Source organism: Macrotis lagotis, chromosome 3, assembly GCF_037893015.1.
Source record: "Macrotis lagotis isolate mMagLag1 chromosome 3, bilby.v1.9.chrom.fasta, whole genome shotgun sequence".
In the NCBI taxonomy this organism is placed as follows: Eukaryota; Metazoa; Chordata; class Mammalia; order Peramelemorphia; family Peramelidae; genus Macrotis; species Macrotis lagotis.
This window is the reverse complement of record NC_133660.1, coordinates 44,540,692-44,554,574: the sequence shown is the minus strand read 5'-3', so window position 1 is coordinate 44,554,574 and position 13,883 is coordinate 44,540,692. Positions and strand designations below refer to the sequence as shown.

Genomic DNA, 13,883 nt, shown 5'->3' with positions numbered 1-13,883 from the left:
CTGAGGTCCTTTCCACCTCTAAATCACTGATGCTGTGGTTAAATTGGTCCAAAATTACTCTAAACTGGGAATACAAAGAGCCATTTAACATCAGGTTGGCAGGTGCTTTCTTTCCCCAAGAGTTCGTGACTTGCCCATGATCACACATCAAGTGTCTGCTGTGGGATGGGAAGCCAGAAAGACTAGACTGACCAAAGCTACCCTAACCCTTTCATTACATACAGGGGCAGGAGCTGGCATCTGAGCTATTTGGCTTCTTCAAAAATGAACCAGAGGAGCATAAATGCTACTCTTATATGTGGGCAGCCAAAGTGATAGCATTTTAATTTCTAAAAAACAACAGTCAAGTCTATAAATGAAGAGTATCCAAGGAAAAATAAAATTGCAACAGAAAGGTATGGTCAAGGGAATGGGTCTTAAGATCAGTGAACCTCATACTCATAGAGAAAGAATGAAATGGTGGTCACTGCCAGTCACTAAGGGGTCACTCTGGTGCTTCCCTTACTGCAGTGTGGTGGTGACCTTGGCTCCCAAATCCTTGCCAAGTGAAGCCCAAATTGTGCATCACTCTAATAAATAGGAAAGGGATCAAATATGTTTGAAGACCAGTCTCTCTAAATCTGGAAACCTCATCACCAGAAGTTGATAGCACTTTGGAATATCCTCTATCATAAAGCATGGAGGGATGTCTTAATGTGTGTGCATTACTGGGAGAAATGCTGAAATGCCTGAAGGACCAATGAGGTGTTTTATTTATATGTGTGTGTGTGTGTGTGTGTGTGTGTGTGTGTGTGTGTGTATGTGTGTTTGTATGAATGTATATATAATATAAATTATATATATATATATATAAAACATATAGATGAGAAAACTAAAACCAAGGCAGATAAATGACAAGCTCAGAGCCCTTAAGTATTCAAGTCAGAATCTGAACTCATGCAACTTGAATCCAGAGCTCTTTTCTCTGAAGCCCTTGACATTTGTTTTCAGAGGACATGACCTGCTTTACTTTCACCATCTTGTTTGAGGCTCACCTATTGCTACCCTATGAACTCAACTGTCCTCACTCACCTGGTCTATGGATCCCTTGCTTTCATTGTACCCAGTCTCATAATAGCCCTTTCTCCTTTTACTTCAATATCAGCACCTTCTCCAGGGAGACTCCCAATCAACTCCAATCAGAAATGAGCATTTTTTTACCTTTTGAGTCTTCACTTATTTCTCTCCAACACCCCTTTCCTGTATTATCATTTTTCTGGTCCTTCTAGACTGCTAGTTCGGGACGATGTCTTATTTTGTGCCTTCCACAAAACTCTGCATACATACAGACTTAATTAAGTTCAACTTAATATTTCTTGAAGTCAGTCTTCATTTTAAAGATGACGAAACTGAATAATATTCTGGAGGAATGCAGAGTCCTGCATCATTGCAACAGCCAGAATCCCTATTCTCTTCCCCAAAGTCACTGGGTGGTAGCAGGACCACTCATACCACTGCATGAGCAGTGAGGTTCCCTCCCTCTGGACAAGATGCCACCCCCAGACCTTATCAACAGCCTGACTCTGCTGCCCTCTGGACACTCATCTGGTTGGCTTTGTTGTCTGCTGTGCTGCTCCACTCATTGGCCTTTCCATGAGTCTTGTCGCTCAGTCCTCCTAATTAGAAGCTCCCCACAGTACAGGTATTGTCTTGTTTTCCTATTTATAACTCCAGCACATATCATCCAGCACATGTAGTAAGTATTTTTTCCACCCTTCTTTATAGATGAGAAAACTGAAGCCCAAAACAGTTCGGTGTCCTTAGGGGCAAAGCAAAGACTCAAACGCAGACTCTCTGATTCCAAGTCCAGCAAGCTTTTCAGAATCACGCTCTAACAAATGTACACATACATAAATAACTGTATGCCTGTGTTTACCTGTCTACCTGCACACAGGTACATGGGTGTATGTGTCAGGCATGCATGTGTGAATGACATCGCCACAGCAAATGCACAACGAGTTGGGTCTAGAGTTGTTGAACAGGAGGAAAACAGCAAGGCAGACTGCCTCTGATAAACTGCAAAGGCTTGTTTGGGGTTCCAATTTCTCTCTGTAACAAATGTCCCATTTAAGAAAATACCAATAAGCTCCTGGTTTGTGAGCCTGTGATAAATGTCAAATTACTGTCTCCCAGGAGATGAAGCTCGTGAATCTCCCAGGGGAAATTGGAGAGGCACATAGTGTCTGGGATAAGGCTGCAACATTTTACAAATGGAATTATGGAAAAGATGTATCAAAGAAATGCATAAGCAAAAAAAAATGGATTGGTGGGATGATGAAAATGTAAGATAAACTGTGGACAACCTACATACTATACTGGTTTCTGCAATGTCAGGAGAGGTAAGGAAGGCTCCCATCATGGTAGGGGGATACCTTATGACAAATCTGTGGAAAAATTTGGACAAGAGGTGGGCAAGCACAGATGGGTTACAATCTAGAGTGCTGAAATGACTACAGTCACATCAATGAGATTTCATATTCATTTAAATACTTTACTATATCCATGGTTAAAGAGTTCATCATCCAGCAGCCATGAGTTAATGATGGCCCTTTATGAAGTTATCCATGTTAGGCCTTGGACAAAAGACGGTCCATTATAAGAAAAGTACTTTGGTAGAATACACCTGTGTTATGATGAAGCTTTGGGAAAGGACTTCTGGGGAGGCCTAGATATGTAAAACGGGAACAATAATACTTGCAGTGCCTTCAGCCCAGGATAATCATGAGGAAAATGACTTGCCAACTTTAAAGAACTGTAAAATGTGAGGTACTATTATAATTCTTTTATTATGCTTCTTTCCTCTCACTCCAAATTTACTTGTAAGAGATGAGAATCATTTAAAAAGAAAATGGTTCATCTACATCACTTGTCTCAATTTTTAAATTCCCAGGAGAAAAAATTCAGACTCAGGAGAATGTTGATAAACAAGCTGCTTAGTGATGTGGCTACCATCTTTTCTAACATTTTATCATTGCTGTAGATTTGAAACAGTTAATCACCTTAATTTTTTCTAAATTTCATTTAAAAATTCATGATTAGTGAATGAATAAAATTGGATTTAAGGATGCTAATCTTCTCATATTCTTACTGATGTTGTTTGTCCTTCATTATCAAAGAAGACCACGACATCAGGGAGGTGATGCCATGACAAACACATGAATTGGATTTGAGAGGGGGAGGGGGGACTGTGCAAAGTCACCAGCCTCACTTTCTCCTCCAGAGCTATCTAGGTCCAGTGGCCAGATAGGAATCAGGATGACTGGAGATGGCCCTGGATGCAAGGCAGTCAGGGTGAAGTGATATGCCCAAGGTCACACAGCTAGGAAGTGTCAAGTGTCTGAGGTTGGATTTGAATTCCTGTCCTCCTGATTCCAAGGCCAGTGCTCTATCCTTTGCGTCACTTAGTTGCTAGGTATTCAGAGAAACATGGAATAACTGATGTGGAGTATGAACTAATGCAGACTAAACTAAATAAATTATGAAGAAGTTAAGAAGTATGACACTCCTGTTTGAAAGATAGAGAGGATGAGTTCAAATCTGGCCTCAGACACTTAGTCATTACCTAGCTATGTGACCTTGGGCAATTCATTTAATCTCATTGCCTTAAATAAATAAAATTTTAAAAAAAGATAGGGGGGGAAGAGGAGGGAAGTTATGACAATGTAAACATAAAAACAAAAGTCTTGAAGACTTAACAACATTTCAGAGATGTGGCTTACATTTTAAAAAAGTTACAAATTATTAGTTTGAATTGAAAGGTCTTTCTTCCTCTTTGAATTGCAGCAGTAAAAATAAGACTCAAAATATAACTGTTCATGTTAACTAAAATTGTCCAGTTGACTCAGGCTTTGAATTTAAAAAGGAAATTATAACAAGTCACCAACCCAAAGTGATGCAGACAGCAGCCAAGGAAAGCTTTGTGCACAGCTTATTAAAGAGAAACTAGGATAGCAGCACATGTCCTCAGGCTTTGCACATTTTACATGGAAAGCATACTTTGTACTGTTCTTTCCTTAAGTAACAAACTTGTTTCCTTGGGTATTATGAAAGCGTGCAAAGAAAAAAATACAAATTCTAGGGAATACTATTTATGGTTATCTCTTAATATCCTAAGCTAAAACCTTTACTTGTGCATTTTTATCTGAAAGGCTGGTTACAGAATATTTAAAATGTGAAAACATGAATAAGAACTTTTAACAAACAACTGTATGAAAATTACAACTAAAATAGCAAATCTCCAAGAACACAATTGTACCTGTTTTGGTATCTGTCCAAAGTTATTGATGAATCCTATAGTAGCTGTCTCTTTTAATGGATCATTTATATTATAGATATCAACCTGTCCCTCATAAAAGAGATGATGGAAGACATTCACAGCTTCTACTGCAGCAGGACCTTGCTGTTTATAGCCAAAGATTAAATCAATCCATTCGTGCAGGTGGGCACTCACATAATCACATTCCAAAGCCTGTAATTATAAAAAACCAGAAATTGTAGGGAGTAGGCTGAATCACTGATTGGTCTAAACTACCTACTAAGAAAGTAAGTCACCAATAACTGTAAGAAATAAAAGAACTGTTGACAATGCTAATCACATAAATTAGATTAGTGATTTAAGGTGCTTATTCTCCTAGACTGACAACATGACCCATGATTCAGTTTTCTTCTCCAGTGTGGCTTGCTTACCTCTCGATGGACTCTGATGAATTCTCGAGGATCTCCTTTTGCCCAAGGTGGAAGTATCACATTTCCAAGCTTGGTGCCATTCTGTTTGCAACCTGGACAATTAAATGAGATTTTTTTAAAATATGAAAAAAACACACACACAAACCAAAAAAATAACCAATGCAGTAACAACTTTACATCTAAGTGAAAGAGTCACGGTAGGCTAGATAGTGCTTGAAACATTAAATACTACAGTTGATTTGGGAGACAGAAGGACTTCTAGCCTCCAGAGGCTTTGAGTCATCCTATTTGCCACATCTATTCTCTGTGCTTGAGCCTATTTTCCTTCAACTCTGTGTGTAGTTAGGGAAGAACGTGTCAAATTTTTTTAAGGGGATATCTCTTGACCTCATTATATTACTTTCTAAAAGCAACTTAAGGCTGGCTGAATAAAATGATTCTTAACTGACAATCTTGGGGTGACGTCCACACCAAGCAAACTCAAGCCCATGGGATTAGGGAGTTACCCCTAACTCCTTAGATATAGCCCTAGAACCTTGGAGGAGATGCCCTAGGATCCAAGACTCATCTTGGGAGTGGAAATAAGCTAAAACTTCTCAGAGTGCTCCCGTGTTCTAAGGGAGAGTTTTCACAGAAGCACAAAACTTTTTTTCTTTCACTAGTCAGTCCAGAATATTGATTAAAGTGCTCATTTTTTTCTGTTTGGCAGGAAACTGTAGGCTTCCCTGTTACCAACCAAATAAACAAAAAGGATCGATCAAAAGTTCTTTTGAAATCCAAAACTGAAAACACTTTGGGATACAAATTCTTAGATTTAGTCACTGAAGAAAAGCTTCTTGTGAACATCTACTTATCTACTACAAGCAAGACCAAGATTGTGCTAGTTACTTGGGGGGCAAAAGAGAGAAATTCTTTACACACATACACACACAATGTTAGATTATGAACCTTATGAAGTTCATAATCTAACATAGTAGATAATATATCATTTAAAAAATCTGTAATAAGCTGGCAGGAGTTTCAAGCAATAGCAAGCTTAAAAAAGGATAAGGATTAGCTAAAATTTCATTTGATTTTTGTGATAAGAACTTCAGCATATTTTTAACTATGTTTTAGTTGAACATTGAAATAACTATTAGGTATATATCTATGTACTCATAAACAAGGATCTAGTTTAGAAGTGCTATTCTGGATGAATTCAGGTTGTCTTCTTTTTTGTATATTTATTTCGATTTCAGGAAACATCCAATGAAGGTACTTTTGTTTCCTTTAGTTGCCATAATCCAAGGCTGTCCAAAATGTGACCCAAAAGGTGATTTTATGGCCCCCCCTATAGGTTTACTAAATGCTTTAGTAAATGAAAACTGCAGAGCTCTCATTAAAATGGAAAATCAAAATATACTGTCTATTGTTTCAATTAAAAACTTTTAAAAGTAAGGTTGGACAGCCCTGCCATAATCTATTCTGTGTCACAGTCATTGAACTGAAAATCTTTTTTGATAAGTATTTTTCTTCCCTTATAGTCCTTTTCTCCCTTGGGTATTGCCATGGACTTTTCCATACCTAGATCAAAGTTGTTGGAATTGAGCAGGAACTCTGGAAGGTAAAAGAATTCTGGGATGAGTTCTTTCACATCTGCCATGTTGTGTTTTGAAGCAGAATACCAGGCTTCTCGCACACTGTGAAACATTCGGTCCGCCAGGTCAAAGTGGCCACCCTATGGGACAAAATGGAAACAGCCTCACAGCAGAGATCTCCAAGTGATGGATACCAAATCAGTGGCCACTTTTGTCACACTGCATTCACTTCACTTTTAAAAATCAAACACATACCACAAGAAACTCATATTTGCTGAATGAGAAAAATGATGCTTTCCCTTTAAATCAAATTCATTTATTTATTTTAGGTTTGTTTTGCAAGGCAGTGGGGGTTAAGTGGCTTGCCCAAGGCCACACAGCTAGGTAATTGTTAAGTATCTGAGGCTGGATTTGAACTCAGGTACTCCTGACTCCAGGGCCAGTACTCTATCCACTACACCACCTAACCGTCCCTCAAATTTATTTTTTTAATAAACAAAGATATTAAGAATGGGAAACTAATTTTCTCCATAAAACCTCAGAAGCATATTCATTATTTCATTTTAAGGGCATGGAATTTTAGAATTAAAAGGGGGGGGGAGCCAAGAACATCAGTGACCAAGAAGTAACTAGAACTACCAATCCTTAACTGCAATGTGAAGCTGATGGATTCCATGTATAGCATTTTATAAACCCCTAACTTCATATTTGGATATTAACCTGCAATTATGTTAGCTTGTATATATTGGGAAATCTTAACAGGTGCCTAATGTGATAACATTTTATATGAAAACATCTCAATTAAGTGGATCCTAGTGAATCCACTTTGTCTATTTATTCCCTTTTGTCCTTACTGGTTTCACCTTCCTTCTCCTGAATTACCTGAAGTCGTAAGAAGATCTGGGTAAAAGGTTCCATCCTAACAAGATATGAGGCGACAATCATTGCAGAGGAGTAATGGGTGCCGTAATGATAGGCTGGCGTTTCTCCTGGCAAAGAAGATGAAAACTGTGGTTAAGACATCGTATTGTCAATAGAAGGAAGTTTAATATGTCTGAAAAGGCTGATCCACGAGATGGGATCCCACTGCATGTGCAATTTTCATTCTAAAGGAAGGAAGCTTGCTCAGACTTGATAATAAGATTGTGAGCACTCAGATAAATATGGAGCAATAATTCACCATGCATGATTTCTCAGCAAACACATTTTGAGACTTAATAACCATACTTCCCTTCAGTTAAAGGAGAATACTGATCTCTCTATATATTTAAATTGGTGGTATTTCATGGCCTTGACACTCACATATTTTCCTGAATTTCCTACTGCTATTATGAATCAATCAACTAACATTTATGCCCAAGCACATAGGTGGTGCTAGAGAAATAAAATCAAAGAATTAAATCTTTGCACTCAAGAAGCTTGCTTTTTGGGATATAACTTGTACACACAATGCAATTTCAGACATACTTGGTAGTTTAGTTTGAGGGAGAGGGTCTCAAATGCTCAGGGGAAAACATCAGAGGTGCCAGAGAAGGCAGTGCCTGGGTCCATTCTGAAGAAATTGAGGGATTCTGGGCAATACAAAGGGGAAGAGGAACACGCTGCTGCAGACATGGAGATGGATGACGGTGTGGGGTGGGGGAACAGTAAGAGACCAGGCCATAAAGGAAAACAAGAGTAATGTATAATGAGGCAGCAAAGGTTTGTTAGGCTATGTCACCAGACAGAGAAATTTCCATTTTGTCCTAAAGGCAGGAGAGAGCCACTAGAGTTCAGCAAGTGGGAGAGTCCCATGGTGAAGCTGCACTTAAGGAAGACTATGTTGGCCTCTGCACAGAGAAGAGACTGGAGTGAAGAGGAGAGAAGTGATGCAGGGAGGTGAATTTGGAGGTGATGAAGGCTAAGGCAACAGAGAAGAGAGGCATAAATGGCAGATAATGTAATGGTAGACTCATCAAGATCTGGTGATTGTTTGACTATGTGGCAAGGGAGGAGGAAGAATTCAAGATGATGATGAAGTTAGAAATCTTTGTGTCTGGATAACTAATAGTGCCTTCTTTTTCTTTTAGTTTTTTGCAAGGTAAATGGGGTTAAGTGGCTTGCCCAAGGCCACACAGCTAGGTAATTATTAAGTGTCTGAGACCGGATTTGAACCCAGGTACTCCTGACTCCAGGGCTGGTGCTTTATCCACTGCACTACCAAGCTGCCCCTAGTAGTGCCTTTGAAAGAAATAAGGAGATTCTGAAAAGGGGTATGAGCTAGGAAAAAGATAATGAGTTCTGTTTTGGACATGCTGAATTTGAAGAGTCCCTGGGACATACAATTTGGAATCTCTAATAGGCAGGAAGTGATGCTAGGGCTCAGGAGAGAGTCTAAGGTGGAGATATAAAATAGGGAGTCAGCAACAAAGGGATGATAATTAAATCCACAGATGGTAAGGAGGATACACCAAGTGGAAGAAAATGAAAAGAGAAGAAAGAGAATAAAATCTTGAAGGTAAACCAATAGCTTTGGGGTATGAAGGTAACAGAATCAGGAGAGCATTATTAATGAAAAAACAGTTATCATGAGGAAAGCTGACCATGCCAAATGCTAAGGTTAAGAGGGATAAGGAATTCAGAAGCCAGGGTGTAAAGGGTTACAGTAAGTGAGAGGAGATAAAGTGCCAGCAATGGGTACAGATTTATTTTTCTAGGGAGTTTGGCTTGAAAAATGAAGAGAGCTTTAGGACACTTTTAATCTTAAGAGGATGTGTAGGGAAGGATTTTTTAAGAAGAGAGGTGACTTGGGTATGTGTAGGTGGCAGTGACAGGATACTGAGGATTCAAGAGACTTGGGTGGGGATGACCGAGGACAATCTGTTTTAAAAGATGGAAAGTGATGGGATGTTGGTCTTAATGAGAAAGATCACCTCTTCAGGGTTTTGAGTAAAGGAGGAGAATGGAAACTGGGGATTGTGTCAGATATAGGTCTTCAGAAACAGAGAAGAGGGGGAAAAGGCACTCAAAATAATAGCTTCTATTTTCTCTGAAAAGTGAAGTCAGCTCTTAGGTGGAGGAGAGAAAAGGTTTGAACTCTCCTTACTGAAGAGTGGGACACAGAATCACTAAGTGAGGGGCTAAGAGAACTTCCTTGCTATAGTGAGAATCCAGTTAAGGCTAAATGGTACAGATTTGTAGTGGATTCCCAAATCCTGGTTTTGTGACTTCCTCTAGCTCTGGTTCGGAAGCACATGAGTAGGCATATGGAGGAGATGGACAGTGGGAATAATTCAGGGATAGGGGATGAAAGGCATAAAAAAATGGACAAGAGAACTGAAAGTAAAGGGCAGTGTGGGATGAACTGTTTATCTATGAGGTCGAGCTAGAGAAGGGAGGAAAGTCAAGTCAGGGCCGGGTGATGATGTTCTTAACAAAAGGTCATGATGAGAAAATATCAGTATCTCACCACCCCTCATTCATTTGGGATGGCACAGATAGTTTTAGCGAGTTGATTTTAAAAGTCAGGGAGTTCTTCTTTCCCCTAAGGTGATATATCAATTCAAAGCATACTTAAGTTTGAAAGGATGATATTTTTAATTCAGAATTACTGCCAGTTCTCATATCCTTTTGAACAATACTCTGAATTAGATGTTATAACTATTCCCATTTTTTAAAATAGATATAGAAACTGAGGAAAAGTTAAAAGACTTGCCTGTGGTTGCTTGGCTAGCAAGTGTCTAAGGCAAGATTTGAACTCGGGTCTTAACTCAAAGTTCTAGTACTCTTTCCACTGCGCTGTTGAACATGCAAATGTAATTTCCCTGTTTACTCAGCAAGTAATTCATTCATTTCTCTATCACATACAAATTATGATCAAGAATAGGGAAATATAAAAATAATTAAGATCTGGTACCTTTTGTAATGGATCTTACAAGTGACACAAATATGTAATGCTCTCTGATAACTACGATACAGAATAGAATAGGGCATGAGAATAAGTGGAGTGAAATGTTATGTGTGTACTTGGAGAAAGGGAATATCATATCTCACTGTGGGCATCAAGGGACAATTTCTATAAAATGTGATATCTGAGCTAGACCTTGAAGGACAGGTAGGATTTTAAAAGGTTTGGCTAAAGAATAGAGTTAAGGAAAAGCATTTCTAGGTAAGGTGATCAGTGTGAGCATAGACACAGAGGCAAGACAATGGACATATACTAGGAATTAAAATCTGGATTAGTGGCAAGGTTGGCAGTTGAAAATACAATGTATAAAAAATAAGGAAAAACCTATTGAAGGCATTTGAGGAAATATCCAAAGTCTGACTGGTAGTATTTAGAGAATGATTGGTTCAGCCTTGAAATTTTCTCCCGATTTCTTAAGCCTTTCCATTACTTACCATTAGGATCTTCCCAGTCTCTATAACGCTTCTTATATTGAGTTAACCTTTCATCTGTCTGTGCACCCATAGGCTTGGCTAGGTTTCTGAACGTCTTGGGATTAGTGAGATCAACCTCCTAAAATACAAAGCAAAATCCAAATCCATGTGTTTGAAAGCCTTTTGTTTTGACCAACACAAATATAAATAAGTCAGGGCTTCAACATGAATGGGGAGGTATGAATGTGCTCCAAGAAGAAATTCCAAGAAGCATCAGGAATCCTGGGGAGCTGGCTCCTAGTCAGCTGAGCTGGCGTCACTTTTATGTCCATTCCAAGCACTAATGTAGCAGACGACCAACCAAGTCATTCTAAAGATAAACATTTTGGAAGTGATTGTGTATTCCCTTGAGAAAAGCATGCAAGTCATGTCTGGAGCATGAGCCATCTAAATCAAAGTTTGTTAAATTATTACAATCTAGGGGTTGCAGGAGGAGTAAATCTCCAAACTCTAGAATTGGGGGGTATATGAAGAAATTATGTAAGACTATAAATTCATCCCCTTTTATAGTATAACACATAGAGGAGGCTCCTTTTACCTTCTTTCCCATAATGACCTGCAAATGTTTGATCTAATAGTTGATTTGATAAAACCTGGATGTAATAAACCTGAAGCAGCTGTCTTTTTAACATGAATCTCTGATAACTACAATACAGAATAGAATAGGGCATAAGAAAAAGAGGCAGACAACAACAGATGGTGTATTCTCAGGTAGGAATCTTTTTTTGCCTCAATCTAAGGGAGATTATTTCAAAGATATAAAATTTACCTGATCCAATTAACTAATTTATTAATTCATCAATCTAGCACATGAAGATTTCAGGGGTAGAAGACTGAAACCTTCAACTGTGTATTTTATTTGTAGATATTTGCCACTAAATCATACTAGTTTAATTAGTTGGGAAATCCTGGAGTAGCTGACTTACTAATGTTGAACATCTGAGAGCTTCCCAGGGCGCTATAAGGTTGAGGACCCACACAGCTGGTTGGTCTCAGAGGTGGGACTTGCACCTGGAACTTCCTAGCTTTATTAGAGGCTGGCTCTCTATTATCTGTGGTCTCTCCAAAAGATCACAATGTCTTATCAATTAGTGAGGTTTGAAAAAGTAGATTTTATGGGTTGGAATTGGCTATATAAAAATAAATTCCAATTTATGAATGCATGCCATGTTTTTAGAACTTGCTCTCATACTCTACTTAAATTATGTAATCGAATGTAAACTATAGAAAGTTGCATTGTTTCTTCTCCACCAAACAATGTCCTTTCTGGTCATTTTCTCAAATCCCATCTTATGGAGAAGTCTTCCTTTAAAGAGAAAAAAAACCTGGCCTTAACTGATCTTTTCCTCTCCTACTTAAATTTTAGGAATGTATGAATGCCCATTTCAATACATTTTATCCTCTACTTTGTCTTTTGATTGTCAAATTTATTATTAAAGTCTCCCTAGATGGGAACTAAAAGAAGAAAGAAAAGATGAAATAAATTTTCTTCTTTTGATAATGATTCTGAACTGACTTCTCCTACACTAGTTAATAAAAAATAACTCCACCTTACAGTAATGTTTTCACCATACAAGAATTTCAACATATGTAGACACCTCAAGAAGTCCACATATGCTGACTTCTGTCTTTTCCAATGCAGGCTACTTGACTAAATCTGAATTGGTAAATTTAACTTGGCAGAGCCTAGTTCTAGAGCAGGACTAGATCTTAGGGCAACTATTGGAACATCCATCCTTTCTCTCCCTTTAGAGATGAGGAAACTAAAGTTCAAGTGAGATTTTCAAAGTCACCTAAGTGATAAGTAGCAAGCTACACCCTGAGATCAATGACAAAGACTTTCCAGACAGTGAGGAGACTGCTTAAAATGTTGCACAGAATTGAGGGGAATATTTCATCCTTTTCATGGTACGATTCCATACATTGAACTGTTGAGGAACTAAAAATTTCTGGGACCAGATCTGAGATTTCCATGGTTTATGGAATCCAAGAGAGCCTTCTGTCTATGAATGCAGAGCAGCACATCTTACAGATTTTGAAGAGTGACTTGGGAGGCAAATCCTGAACCTAGGTCTTCCTGACTGGAAGGTCCTCTCTTTGTGATACCTCACAGTCAAAACTGTCAAGTCAGCAAGAATTTATTCCTATTTTCCAGGCACTGAGATTAAAAGCTAAGAATACAAACACAACCACTAAATAATACTAAGAACAAATAATCATATAAGCAAAACAGTAGGGTTCTAGAATCGATAGAAACACATAATAGATCTTTAAAAACTGGTTACCAATTGGAAAAAAAAATGAAGTCAACAAAACAGTTAAGAAATTAGAATATCCATCAGTCTTTTGAAAGTTGCATTCTACTTCAAGAGAACAATTTGAGATTTACCTGAGAGTCATAGTCTGCTAGGACCCAGGGGAAGACAGGGTACTGCATAAGATCATTGTAAGATCTGCCAGCCAAGGTGTTCAAGTGCATCAGGTACTGAAAATTACTGATTTCACCTCTCTTCATAAAGAAAAATAAAAATGTTACAGCTCAATTCAATTTATTCAATTACTCTGATTTTTCTCATCATTATAGCTTATACATGTGGTTCCCTGTGCAATGTTTCCTGTTTTAGTTCTTAATTACTAAATAATTTTACTTAAATACTAAGTAATTGCTAAACAATAGTCAAAAAAATTTTGATACAAAAATAAAAAAATTCCAAAGCAAAAATACATGAAGAATATATTTTCCAAATTTTAGCTTAACATGGCTTAAGTACTTTACAATTATTAGGAAAGATTAAATCATTTTCATTGGGCTTACCTCCCATCTCTGTGTTACAGACTTCTCGCCTACTAGAGTGCTAAGCAATCCAGACCTAGGTGATAAAGAAGTATAAGACTTGTAGAACAGCATCTGAACTCTTGAGTAATAACATGTGGTAATGAAATCTGCTTAATAGATGAATTTTAACAGAAGTAACTGTGATTTTTATGATTTCAAACTGTTATTTTTGACAGGTCTATACTCATTCTAATGAAGGAAGCAACAAAATTTCAAAGGGGAAGTTCCTAGACTGTCCTATGGAAAGAATTTAACAAGAGGAAATTCCTAATTTTGATGACAAAGGGAGTTAGGTGGTGATGAGGGATAGAGCTTATTTTTCCCCA

General features: G+C 38.0%; 1 protein-coding gene across 7 annotated transcripts in view; it reads right to left on the bottom strand.

Moving 5' to 3' along the window:
- Positions 1-13,883, bottom strand: part of WDFY3 (WD repeat and FYVE domain containing 3) — a 311,818-nt gene that overhangs the window by 20,444 nt on the left and 277,491 nt on the right. For all 7 annotated transcript variants that reach the window (XM_074228578.1, XM_074228572.1, XM_074228575.1 and 4 more), the window contains 7 exons: positions 13,537-13,591; positions 13,111-13,230; positions 10,683-10,800; positions 7,185-7,291; positions 6,289-6,442; positions 4,726-4,817; positions 4,295-4,507 (listed from right to left, as the gene is read on the bottom strand). In XM_074228578.1, the coding sequence (XP_074084679.1) occupies positions 4,295-4,507; positions 4,726-4,817; positions 6,289-6,442; positions 7,185-7,291; positions 10,683-10,800; positions 13,111-13,230; positions 13,537-13,591 (859 nt within the window). The remainder of the gene's footprint in view (positions 1-4,294; positions 4,508-4,725; positions 4,818-6,288; positions 6,443-7,184; positions 7,292-10,682; positions 10,801-13,110; positions 13,231-13,536; positions 13,592-13,883) is intronic.